Source organism: Prionailurus bengalensis, chromosome A2 (assembly GCF_016509475.1).
Source record: "Prionailurus bengalensis isolate Pbe53 chromosome A2, Fcat_Pben_1.1_paternal_pri, whole genome shotgun sequence".
Lineage (NCBI taxonomy): Eukaryota > Metazoa > Chordata > Mammalia > Carnivora > Felidae > Prionailurus > Prionailurus bengalensis.
Window position 1 is genome coordinate 14,076,992 of NC_057348.1, and position 13,041 is coordinate 14,090,032.

The 13,041-nt window shown below is 55.2% G+C and overlaps 1 protein-coding gene across 1 annotated transcript in view; it reads left to right on the top strand.

Moving 5' to 3' along the window:
• The first annotated feature begins 824 nt into the window (after positions 1-824).
• Positions 825-13,041, top strand: part of CRTC1 (CREB regulated transcription coactivator 1) — a 76,476-nt gene continuing 64,259 nt past the window's right edge. Inside the window, 1 exon segment of the mRNA XM_043587112.1 lies at positions 825-987. Within this exon segment, the coding sequence (XP_043443047.1) occupies positions 862-987 (126 nt within the window). The 5' untranslated portion in view covers positions 825-861.

A 13,041-nucleotide genomic window follows, 5' to 3' on the forward strand; every position in this document is an offset into this window, starting at 1 on the left:
GGTGATAGGGAAAGCAACGTGTTAAAGATGATGCCTGGGATTTGGGGCTGGGGGCTGAGCTCAAGGTTTAGGGCTCAGTTCAGACGCCCCCTACTTCCCTGACAGTGGTGGCGGTAGGAGTCTCCCTCCCTAACATCAATATCCTGCCAGTCCATCGCTAGTTTTATTTTCCACATCACAATTATCTCCATCAGAAATGTTCTTGGGTCATTTATTGGCTATGTCTGTCCCCGCCCCCCCCTCCCCCCAACTGCACACCCCGTCAGGTCAGGGACCACGTCTGCTTGCTCCCGCCTTTTCTCCAGTGTGCCTGGCACATACAGGCTCTCAATAAATATTCGTAGAATGAATGAATGCATGAATGAGCAACTCCTTCAACTGGTCTCAAAGCTGAACTAGTTCGAGCCCCGGCAAGCCTCGGGGTGCTATCTGTCCTTATGGGTTGCTGGCCCCATCCTTGTCAACTGGAAGGGTTTGGGCTCGGCGGTCTCCTTCTTGGGGGCTCCAGCGCCTGGACCCGTCCCCGAACCATGCACGTCCGATGGCCAGACGGCCGCTGTCCAGCGGGCCAGGAGTCTGCACACTACGCATGTGCTCAAATCCTACTCTTTCCGCACCGCCCCCCCCGCCCCGCCTCCTCTGTTGGACACGAACGCGCCGGAGGGGCGTGCGCATGCGCTCTCGCCCCCGCGCCGCGCGCTACTTCCATGCGCCTGCGCCGCACTCACGACCGCTAAGGCGCCTGCGCACTGCCCGCCGCCCGCGGGCCCAGCCGGCGCTTGCGCGGTGCCACTGGCGAGTGTGTGGGGGGGGGGGTGAGGAGGTGGAGGAGGAGGAGGAGGAGGAGGTGGCGGCGAGAAGATGGCGACTTCGAACAATCCGCGGAAATTCAGCGAGAAGATCGCGCTGCACAACCAGAAGCAGGCAGAGGAGACGGCGGCCTTCGAGGAGGTCATGAAGGACCTGAGCCTGACGCGGGCCGCGCGGGTAAGGGGGCTGCCCGCGTCGACCCTTCGGGGCCGGGAAGGGAGGGAGGGGGCGCGTGTCCGGCGTGTGCACGGGGCGGGGGGCGCGCGCCGCGGGGGCGGGGCGCGCGCCGTGGGGCGGGGCTTGGCACAGCCGGAGGGTACAGGTGTCCCGACGCCCCGGGCATCGTGGGCGGGACAGGTGCCCCCACATCACCGATACCTGAAAGGGTGCAGGTGCCCCCACATCTATGCTACCTGGAGGTTGGGCTAGGTGTCACTCCATCATTATTATCTGGAGGGGACAGGGGCCTCCACATCATTACTACCTGGAGGGAATAGGTGCCACCACATCATCGTTACCTGAGGAGGGACAGGTGTCCCTACATCCTTGCTACCTGAGGGGGACAGGTGCCTCCACATCACTGCTACCTAGGGGAGGCAGGAGGACACTGAGGTGTATGAACTGGGCGCTGCTTGCACGCATCATTGTTACCTGGGGAGGGGGATACATGCTCCCACATCGTTGGTACCTGGTGTGGGACCAGTGCCCCCACATCATTGCCGCCTGAGGGGAACAGCTGCCCCGACATCATTGCTATCTGAAGGGACAGGTGTCTCTGCATCTTTGTCACCTGTGCCTTCACTCCCTGGGTGTTGGAGGAAGGACAGGTATATCCCCATTTGCAGACTTGAGGTGGGATCGGTACCTCTCTCTTTTGGGTTACCCGAGGGAAAGTTTTGTTGGCGTCCTCTCCTGTGGGGACCTGAGGGTGGTCAGGAAGGCAGATTGTGCTCCATTCTAGAGCTTGGAGTGGAGACAGCTACCCCTTCCCCGTGTAGCCCATATGGTGGGGACCAGGTTGTGTTCCTCCCACTGAGACAAGAGACAGCTGGCCGTGGATGGCTCCTGGCCTGTCAGGACCAGGGTGGAGGGACAGTTCTTCCTCAGGTTGATGGGTGTGTTTGGCACGCAGGGGCAGACCAGGTTACTAACCTCACCTGGGAAGCCACTGCGGGCCCTGAGCAGGGTTGGAGCTGGAGGTCTGTCTTTTCTCCTGGGCCCGTTTCTCCGGCCCAATGACCGCACTGAGGTGCCAGTCTCCTCGGGCCTCAGTATCCTCTTTTGTCAAGGGTGCCTAGCAAGTCCTTCCTTCTGGTTCAAGGAGGAGAGCACGCTTCGCACAGGTGACAGTAAGTCTCTGCTGCTTCCTGCAGAGTGGTGGGACCCTCCCCCTGTCCTGCACCCTGGGGCCTTGGGGAGGGTGTGGATGGGAGCTGCAGACCCCTATATAGGCGGTGTCCGGATTTGGCCTCTGATCTGACCGTCCCAGGCAGACATACCTCTGTGACATGAGCCTCAGTCTCTGATTCTTCAGGTGCAACTTTCGGGTCACGTTATTTACCAGTTAGTTGCTTGTTTGTCTGTGAGGTCGTGACTGTGTGGGCTAGAATGCGAATCTCTATTTCTGTGTATTTGTTTGGCACCTCTTGACGGGGTGCCCACCATTGACCGGGTACTGCCTGTTCCTGCTCCAGCCACTGGTGCTTTTGCTTAGGATGTCGAAGAAGAGATAATTGGTGAATGAATGAATGAATGAATGAAGTAAAGCAAGCAAGCAAGCAAGCAAGCAAGCTTGCGCCTCGAGTGTCCCCATAAATCAGGGCTTCTGAGGGCAGGAATGTCTACTTCGTCGTGTCTCCAGCATGTAGCATGTGTTCGCATTCAGCTGTATGTAGTGTGGCAGGAAGAAGAAGGGGGTCACACAAGGCTGATGTCTGTCTTCATGATTGGAGGTCTGGGTTCTGTGTCGGGGTTGGAAATGTATTATTGTTGTTGAAAAGGTTTCTTTAAAATAACAGCTTTATTGATTCGCGTACTATATAATTCACTTGTTGGAAGCGTAAAAATCAGTGTTTTTTAGTGTATTTACAGAGTTGGGCAACCATCACCGGTGGCGAATTCCAGAACATTTTCATCACCCTCAAAAGAATTCCCATCCCCACCAGCAGTCACTCCCCATTCCTCTCTCCCCCAGCCCCCCATTTTTCTCTCCCCCAGCCCCTGGCAACCACCAGTCTGCTTTCTGTCTCTATGAATCTGCCTGTTCTGGACATTTCATATACATGGGATCATACGACATGTGGCCTTTTGTGTCTGGCTTTTTTCACTCAGCACGATAATTTCAAGGGTCATGCACAGTGTAGCGTATTATCAAAAAAAACTTCATTGCTTTTAATGGCTGAGTAATACTCCATTGACTAGGAGGGCCACGTTTATTTTTCTGTCATCTATTGATGGATTTAGAAGAGATTTTTAAGATACGTGGATAGGAGTTCTCTCGGTCCTGGGAACCATTTCTGTCTGCCACCTCCCTCTCTGTTGTCTTCTTTTACGTTGGGAGTTGGGTGTGAGTCCTGGGTGGAGGTGAGCTTACACTGGATTTTGTGAGACAGAGCACCGTTCTGTACTGGGGGCAATTCTGTCCCTCAGGGACATTGGGCAATGTCTGGAGACATTTGGGTCGTGTCGTCTGGGGGAGGAGGTGCTACTGGCATCTAGTAGGTAAAGAAGGGATGCCGTTCAGCACCTCAAAATTCATGGATGTCCCCCACCACAGAGAGTGATCCAGCCCCAAATGTCAGCAGTGCTTAGGCTAAAAATCCTTCAGTTTGGAGGAAAGGTTGAATGAACGGGGGTGCAACCTTTGCACCTGGGCAGATAGAGTTCAAAGCTCTCTACCCACCTGTATGGCTGTGCCATTTTGGACAGGCTGATGGCTTTTCCCACACCTGGGGCCGGGATGAGCAAAGTCTTTCCAACCCCGTTTGGCCATTGCATGTGATGAGTGGCGTATCTGCGGTGCCTGGTGCAGGTGAAGTGAACACACCTGATTCAGGCACCCCCTCTGCCCGCCCGTGGCTGCAGCCTTCCACACCGCCTTCCCCTGTGATAGATGCTGAAGTTTCACCTCTACGTGTGAACAGGCGGCACATGGCCAGTTTGGTACCTGCTCCTTCCCGTGAATTCTTTGACAGCATGTCCACTCTTGGAATGAGCAGGGCTACTTAAGTTCCCATGTGTCAGCCTACACTCCTTGGTGATGGTAGGCATGTCAGTATCGTGTGAAAGCAGGCATGCAGCCTTTTTGTATAAATCCATGCTGTCACCTCACCCGGGGACAGGGACCCTGAGGACCAGATTTGGTATTGGCATGGGGTGTGATGTCAGGGAGACCACTTTGAAATCGCAGGGTAGGGGCGCCTGGGTGGTGCAGTCGGTTAAGCGTCCGACTTCAGCCAGGCCACGATCTCGCAGTCCGTGAGTTCGAGCCCCGCGTCAGGCTCTGGGCTGATGGCTCAGAGCCTGGAGCCTGTTTCCGATTCTGTGTCTCCCTCTCTCTCTGCCCCTCCCCCGTTCATGCTCTGTCTCTCTCTGTCCCAAAAATAAATAAACGTTGAAATCGCAGGGTAGAGGGGTGGGTGCATGAGTATTCCATTCTTGTCCTCAGACTTGGGGCAGCCCGAGGTGCAGGGAGGGCGGTGGTGCTCTGCAGTGTGACTTTGGGCAGGTCTCTTAACCTCTCTGGGCCTCAGAATCCTGACCTGTAAAGTTGCAGCGGCACATTTCAGGGACTGTTCAGGGACTATCTCGGGTGCTGGGGAGCCGGCAGCATACGAGGCATGTGAGGGCCATGCTCTTGGGGGAGCGAGTGTGGTTTTAAGGGGGATAGGAGAATCCCTGCAAATGAACAAAAACATATGTTCTTGGAGAGAGGCAACAGAGTGATGTGCCAGTACTGGCTAGGGTGGGGGGCTGACATCCTGGTGGTGAGATGGAGCCCCTCACACTGGGGAAGAGTTCCCCAGGTGGGGGACAGGCAGGTGCAGAGGCCCTCGAGTGGGAAGGGCTTGGTGAGGTTGAGAAAACACATGGGAAGACTGTGAGGCTGGCATGTAGAGAGAACAAGAGTTGAGGTGAGGTCGGAGTGGCTTGTCGAGCCCTGGATTTCACCAAGGGAGGGGCCCTGGGAGGGGCCCCGGGAGGGTTTGTGATGGTGAATGGCGAGCCTTTGCCTATTGAGGTGCAATTCCCGGTGCATTCAGTTTACTCCCTTAAAGCGTACTATTCAGGGGTTTTGGGTATGTTCACAGAGTTGTGCAGCCATCGCCAGTCAACTTGGGAACATTTCCATCACTCCAGCAGGAAACCCCATGCCCCCTCCCCCAGCCCCTGGCAACCACTAATCTGCTTTCTGTCTCTATGGATTTGTGTGTTCTGGACTTTTTATGTAAATGGAATCACACAAGGTGTGGCCTTTTGTGTCTGGCTTCTTTGACTCTGCACGATGTTTTCAAGGTTCATCCACAGTGTCGTGTGTGTCAGTGCTTCATTCCTTTTATAAAAATTGTGGTAAAATACACAGGCCATAAAATTTACCACCTTCACCCTTTTTGTGCATACAGCTCAGCGGCGTTAAGTACATCCACCATGTTGGGCCTGTGCGTCGTTTCCTTTTTAAGGCTGAATAATACTCCATTTTGTGGCTCCGCTCCTTTCCATATATCCATTCATCCATCAAGGGACATTTGGGTTGCTTCCGCCTTTTGGCCATTGTGAGTATCGCTGTCGCGGACATACGCGCCCAGGAGCTTGTGTGGCTGCGGGTCTTCTCCCTTGAGTGTGTACCAAGGAACGGAGGTGCTTGGCCGGAGAGTAACTAGGTGCTAGGCCGAAGAGTAACTCCCCGCTTCACCATTCGAGGACTCTTCGTGTCTCACAAAGATGGCTGTGAGCTGAATGGGCAAGGGCAGGCAGCTGGTGAGAGGCTGCTTAAGCACCTACGTCGGGGACTGGACAGAGGTGACTTGAGCAAGGAGGTGTCTGTGGCAGTGACCAGGATCGGTGGCTTTTGGTGATATTTCGGCAACAGAGCCGTCTGAATGTGCGGGTAGATCTCGTGGCGGGAGCCAGGGGAAGGAACGGGGTGTGTCACCTGCCTGCCCGGGACTCAGGACACAGCAGGCTCTGCGTGTGACTGATCACTGAGCATCCCAGGGAGCAGCACCTGGGCCAGAGAAAGCCCACACGCCAAGCAGTCCGTGGCGGCCCAGCCAGGGCTGCCAGTTATGGCTGCACCGAAGGAGGGTGTTCTCCTGGCCCTACCCTGTTATGGGGGTGGCTCTGCACAGGCTGGAGGAAAACGGGTCCCTGGGCGGCAGGCATCGCGCAGCGGTGGCTCGGGTTAGCTGAGCGTGAAGGCCGCCCCCGGTCCTGGCCCCAGTCCTGGCTTTGGCACTGTTTGCCTCTGTGCCGGCTGCTTCAAGTGTCTGGTGCCATCTGCAGCCTCAACACACACGCACGCAGGACTCCCCGAGCTGCTCTGTTTGAGAGGATGGAGTGAGCCATCTCCCGCCCCCAGAAAGCCCCAGCAGTCTCCTGCTCTCCAGGTTGTGAGCTGCACACTGAGTTGAACAGGATAGGGGCCTCTAAAACGATTTGCCCACGTCCTGCCCCCCAGAACCTGTGGCTGTGGCCTTATTTGGAAAAGACGTAGATGAAATCAGGGTAAGGAACTCGAGATGAGATCATACTGGATTTAGGGTGGTCCTAAATCTAGTGACTGGTGTTTTCATAAGAGGAGAACACACAGGCGCATACGGGAGAAGGCCATGTGATGACGGAGGCAGAGCCGGGAGTGCTGCACCCGTGAGCCGAGGATGCCTGGAGCCCCCGGGAGCTGGAAGAGACCAAGGAACGTCCTCCCCTAGAGCCTCCGGAAGGAATGCGACCCTGCTGACACTTAGATTCCAGACGTGTGGTCTCCAGAACTGTGAGGGAATAAAGTCCTGTTGTTTTACACTTCTCAGTTTGTGGTCGTTTGTGACGGCGGCCCCAGGTCACTCTCTCCCCTGGCTAAGGCAGAGTCTGGGTGCCTTGTTGAAACCACCTTGGGACAGTGGGCCTGGGGGCTGTCCGCAGATGCACACATCTGTCCTCCTCTGGCTCACTGGCACAGGCCGTGTGGCCTAGAGCGCACCCTTCATTCGCCTGTCATCAGGAACTGGAGACCCACAGTCCGTTGCTGGCCCCCAGGCCAGTGGTGACTGAACCAGAGGGATAACACCAGGAGCAAGGCCCGGGGGGCGAGATGAGTATTTGGGGTCGTATCCTAAGGCAGTGGGTAGAGTTTGCCCTCTGCACCCTTGGTTCCTGATCCCTGCCTGGCACCATGTGGCCTTTACTCAGTCCCTGATCCTTGATGCTCAGCCCCCCTCAGAGAGGAGGTGTCGTCTTCCCCATTGTGCAGATGGGGAAACTGAGGCCCAGAGTGGTGTCCTAGCTGGGAAGTAGAGTTGCTGCTCAGCCCTGAGACAATCGCACAGAACGTGTCCAAAACAAGGAATTAAAACCATAAACTAGAACCTTCTATCGCTTGCCAGAGCATGCTTGGTCCCACTTGGGTCTTGGCTTCTCTGAGATGTGATTGTTTCTGCAGCTAAACCCACGTTCCTCTGGCGGCTTAGACCCGGGAATACATGTTTTCTGTCATTAACTATTGTTGTTACAGAAGTGGTGGCTCTGGGGTGCATCACATGGCCCTTTGTGTGTGACCCATGGCTCTTCTCCCTATGAAAGTCATTTCCTAGATCAGGCTGGGAGCTGCAGTCTCCACAGCCTGCAAGAGACCAGCTTCTAAGTTGTCATTTGAAAGGAGGGAGCCCCAGCCTTGTTTCCAGCCTTTCCATGCGTGCTTCCCACAGGTGACTGTTGAGTGTCCCCCACTAGCCTGAGGTCCTGGGCAGAGAACCCTTCCCAGAGCTCATGCCCGGTCCCAGACACCCCTGGTTCCATGCACACTACAGGTCCAGAAAGTCCTCCTGGATTCCCCAGAACAGGTGGACCCTACCACAGCACCCTGTCACCACCTGCCACCACCTGCTGAATCCATACACATGGCAGTTCCGCTCCTGAGCATGTGCCCGCACAGTGAAAATGGGCTCAAGCAAACACTTGCTGGGCAAGAGGAGCGTGTGACCGGCCGAGGGACAGGATGAGAGCTGAGGGCTAGTCCCGAAGATACCTGCTCACTTCCTTGACTGACTCATGATTAGAAATCTGTGTCTTGTGGCTTCCCAGCACCCAGCAGCAAACATAAAATCAAAACAACTTTCTCCAAGGAGTCCAGCCCTCCCTTTGTTGACCCTGTCAACACCTGGGGAAAGTAGATCTAATCAGTTTTCTTCTATTTAACGTAGAATGGTAGTGGGGACCCGCTGAATTGATTTTTTAACCTGCCAATCCAGGGATCGGTAAGCTGCGCTTGTTTTTGTAAATAAAGTTTTATTAGAACACGACCACGCCCATTCGTTTATGTCTCATCTGTGGCAGAGTTGAGTCATTTTGACGGAGACCACCTGGTCTGCAGAGGCGACAATATGTACCGTCTGGCGCTTTGTAGAAGGAGTTTGCGGGCCCCAGGACAATGGGTTTGTCCTGCAGTTTGAGACCTGCTGACTTAGAGCAACAGGGAAGGTTGGGAAGATGGTGGGCGGTTGTTCTCTCACTTTCCGGGGCCCCTGAACCACCTTGGAGATGAAGGATGCAAACTCCTGGACTCCTCCCAGATTCTGCTTCTGAAGATCCACTGTGGGAGCCTGAATTCTGAGTGGGGACCTGAAGACCTTGTCGTGCAGGCCTTTCTAAGAGGCCTGTGCACTGTGGTCACCAGGGCTGTGCCAAGCAGAGGGAGAGGGCCAGCCTTGGTCAGGGGTGTGAACCAGCTGTCTGGCGGTAGGTTGGTGGCACAGTGGTATTTGTTGGTCCATAGAGCCAAGGAAGGTGTTCCACCGTCATTGTTCCTAAAGCTGGCCAGGGGTACAGTGCAAAGTGACTCCTGTCCTTGCAGTGGGCCTTCTGGTCCTGGTTGGAGTTAATTAGATATCTCTGGGTCAGAGCTGGGCCATTGCAGGTATTGTGGGAGGCTAAGTGTCAGCTCTTTTCTGCTGCTTTCTGTGTTGGGGGCTTTCTGGTTTCCGGTGCTGGGGGATTTCTGTTTCTGCAGGCTCAGCGGTCAGGATTCAGAGTACTTACTTGGTGCTAGGGAGTTTTTTCAAAATGCCGTGGTGATGTCAGGGGTGGGATGTGGCCTGGAAGCATCAAAGATGTGTGGTACCTACTGGGTGCTCACCCCATCCATTTCTGCCTCCGGGGGCATTTGGCAGCATCTGGGGATGTTTTTGGTTGTCAGGACTTAGAGCCGGAGGATGCTATGCTATTGGTATCTGGTGGGTGGAGTGGGGATGCTGCTCAACACCCTGCAGTGCCCTGACAGCTCCACCCCACCTGTGGTGCCCCCCCCCCAACCCCGACAGCCCCTTCCCAGAGGATAATCTGGCTCCAGGTGTCTGCGGTGCTAAGGCTGAGCAACCCTGCTATTGCAGCCCTCGATATGCTGGGGTTGTGCGGGCGCAGAAGGGCTGGGTGGAGCCCCGGTTCCATGAGATACGAGCGTCAAGCCTGGCAACAGGTAACACCACCCCCGGGCAGCGATGATATCCTCCCTAGTTTCTAGAGGGGGAGACTGAGGCTTGGAGAATGTCACAGAGCATTAGAAACAGGTGAGTTGGGGTTCGATCCGAGTTGGACTAACCCAGTGTCCTGTATGTTTTCTTTCTTTTCACGCTGCTCTGGGAGTTTGCCAGCCGGTCAGGGTGGAGCAGAGCCTTCCGGGCTCCTAGAACCCTGTGCTCTAGGAGCATAGACTTTCATGGGCAGAGCAGCGGCGAGGGAGGTGGGGCAGGTGGTGGAGAGCCCTGGGCCAGACCCTGCATGTGGGCCATGGGGAGCCATGGAAGGTTCCAGCAGGATGACAACATAAGTGACATGAAGATGCAGGGAGTGGCAGGAGCCAGACTTGCTAGAGCCCACGTGTGTATGGCCAGTGGGTTGTTGCAGTAACCCACGAGAAAGAGCTGCTGCTTTTCCTGTTGCAGATATGAGAAACTGGTGGGAGAGGTGATATGGCTCACTGTGTGTGGAGGGGCCAGGTTTGAACCCATGCCTGATTCTGGGGCTCATGTTTTTCTTAACGTAGGCATAGAGGGACCCTTTTGTATGCTGGACTTTAGTTCATATCCATCTGTTGAGGATCATGAAGGTTGTCCCTGGGTTTTTGCAAACCAGACATTCATCACATTTGTCCCCATGCATGCACGCACCAGGTGTGGCCTCACCTGTGTGTCCTTACCTGTGTGTCCTTGTGCTCCATAGCAGGGAGGGGGTATGCAGCAGCTTAGGGTGGGCCATGGTGAGGACAAAGGGAGGGCTGATTTGGGACATGTAGGGGGTAATAGTGACAGAGTTAATCAGGAGGTCAGAGGAAGGAGGGCAAGGTGGGGCTCACTGTGATGGGGGAACCACAGAGAACCAGGGGTGGGGGTGGGAGAGTCCTGTTTTGCTTTGGAGCTCATGGGATGGAATGGCCCCCTGTTTCTGGCTGGGGTGTCTCTGACCCCCTCTCCTTCCTCCTGCTACCACATCCAGCCCAATGCCAGAGGTGGGTGCCCAGCCCCGGCTGGGCGTAGCCATGGTGCTGCCAGTCGGATGGGGGTCCAGGTGCACAAACAAGGAAGCCACTGCCTGCCTCACGGGCCAGGGACATAGAGTCAATATTTATTATTTGCCAAATGGAAACAAAGTACAGAAAATGTGGGGGGATTCTGTAGCACCTGGTGCCAAGCCAGGGCCATGGCTGCTAGGCTTCTCCTTGCTTCCTTCTGGGTGAGCTTAGATCCGGGTGAGTTTCCTCTGTGCTCTACTTCCTCTCTGTGAAGCAGAGGTCACGGTGGTCTCTGGTCGCTCTGTGGTCGGATTTAGGTTAATGCACGTAAGGCATCCAGAATCGGGCCAGTACATAGATGCTCACTGCGTGGTCGCTGCTGCTGAGCTTCTGGAGGTGTGTGCACAGTGAACGCATGGCGGCGCTCAGTGGGCACTTTTCAGATGGCGGGTGTTCAGCAGGCACACTGTGTGTACTTAGCAGGTGCTTAGCAGGTACCTGGCAGCAGGCACATAGTGGACTCTTGGTGGGCACACCACAGACACTCAGCAGGCATTTAGCATGCACACAGTAAGTACTTAAGCAAGCATTCAGCAGGCACACAGTATGTGTTCAGCAAGCATTCGGCAGGAATTCAGCAGGCACACAGGATATGCTCAGCAGATACTGAGCAGGCACGTAGTGGGCATTCAGCAGGTGCTAAGCAGACACTGGACTGTGACTTCCTTGAGGGCAGGCCTGTCTCCAGTTCATTCTGGAATTGCCTAGGTGCAAGCGTCCTTTAAAAGGGCCAACTTCCCACCACACAGTCAGGCTTACCCCCCTTAAATACCAAGAATGTGTTGTGTATTCCTGTTATCAATCTGGAACACGTAACATGGTGCCGAGGGGCCAAGGACCCAGGTGGGAACATGGTGGTCTTTCTGGAGCTTCAGTCTGCCTGAACAACTTCAGGGAGAAGGTTTGAGTATTGACCATGCGTGGTGTATTATGGGATGGACTGCAGATGCATGTGGGCTTGGGGCCAGTGGGCCTGGGGCAGCATGATGCCCTGAGAAACAGCATTAAGAAGTGTCAAGGTTGCCCAGTGAGGTCTCCCTGCAGTGGCCACAGTTTGGACTGGAAGGTCCATTGCTCCAGTCAGTATGTATTGAGCACCTACCTGGTGTTGTGTTGTGGGGATGCCTTGCTGAACAAGTCACTGGAAACAGTGGCCAGCTGGTCCCCAGCCCTCAGGTCATGGCTCTAAGAGAGTGAAATGGGGTGCGCACCCTTTGGGGGAGGCGATGTTTGAACTGAGCCAGGGGGATGAGGACGAGCCATGGGAATGGAGACCCTGAAGCTTGTCATAGAGGGGAATCCCGACCTGATCGAGCTCAGGGAATGCTACCTTGTGGGCCCTGGTCAGGGTCTGGTAGTGGGGTGCTCTAGGAAGGTTTTAAGCAGGGCTGTGATGTGAGATGTAGGTTTAGCAAAGATTCCTCTGACTGCCATATGAAGGGTTGCAGGGACCTGAGAGGAGACTGGAGCAGGAGTCTCCTCCCTCCACGCACGCCCCCCAGAGGTCATGGGTGCTAGATTCATTACAAACCAGGACTTGCTGACTTGGCACATGTTCTTTCATCTAAGAATCAGGAATCTGATTCCCCAGGCAGATGATGAGGTGTGTGTGTGGGGGGGGGGCGTATATTAAATAGCCTTGACTTTGTGCTCTGGGGGCCCCTGTCCTGAGGAAAGGCATTTTTGCAAGAGACCCGGAGTCCTAATTTCATACGTAAATTCCTCTTTTTCTGTGGTCCCAGCTTGACACCCCACTGGTCATGGGGGCTTCAACCCAAAGCTGGGATGTGGCATTCTGTCCAGAGAGGTGAGTCTCTGCCTGGAAGGACAGACTTCCTGAGTCAGCTAGTGGACCAGCACTCATTCCCAGATACAGCCTAAATGCTCCATGGTCTCTCCCTCATTGCCTAGGGCTCCCTGTCCAGGGGTGGAGTCCCTTGAGAACTTTTGCAGCCTGCCTTCCCTGCTGCTGGGCTTGCAGGGAAGCTCTCCACCACACCTTTTTTTCCCTTAAAAAAAAAAAAAGTCATTTGTGTCTCAAAACTGATGAAAATTGAAAACAGAAAACCTAAAGCACTTCCTGTTTCTTCCGTGCATCTGAAACGGCTCACCTGGGCGCAGGGGGGGTGACTGCCAGCTGGTCATTTGCCTGGAAATCTCTGGGAGGAAGTGTCGGCCCAGCCAGGCAGAGTGCCTGGGGCTAGCTCTGCAGGGCCAGCCAGTCCTCGGACCCGAGGGCTGGGGACATGGGGCAACAGAGCGTGTCTCGCAAAGGGGTCACTGTGTCCACGCCCAGCCTGGCTAAAAAGCTTTTCTCAGTAAGTTCAGTGTTTCTCAAGTAACTGAACCTGCTGCCCTCTTCTATGGGTCCTTTTGCACCTGTGAGCATCGTGCCTTCTCCATTCCTTCTGTCCTCCCAGGCAGGCGGGGTTTGATAGCTGTAATTAGGACGG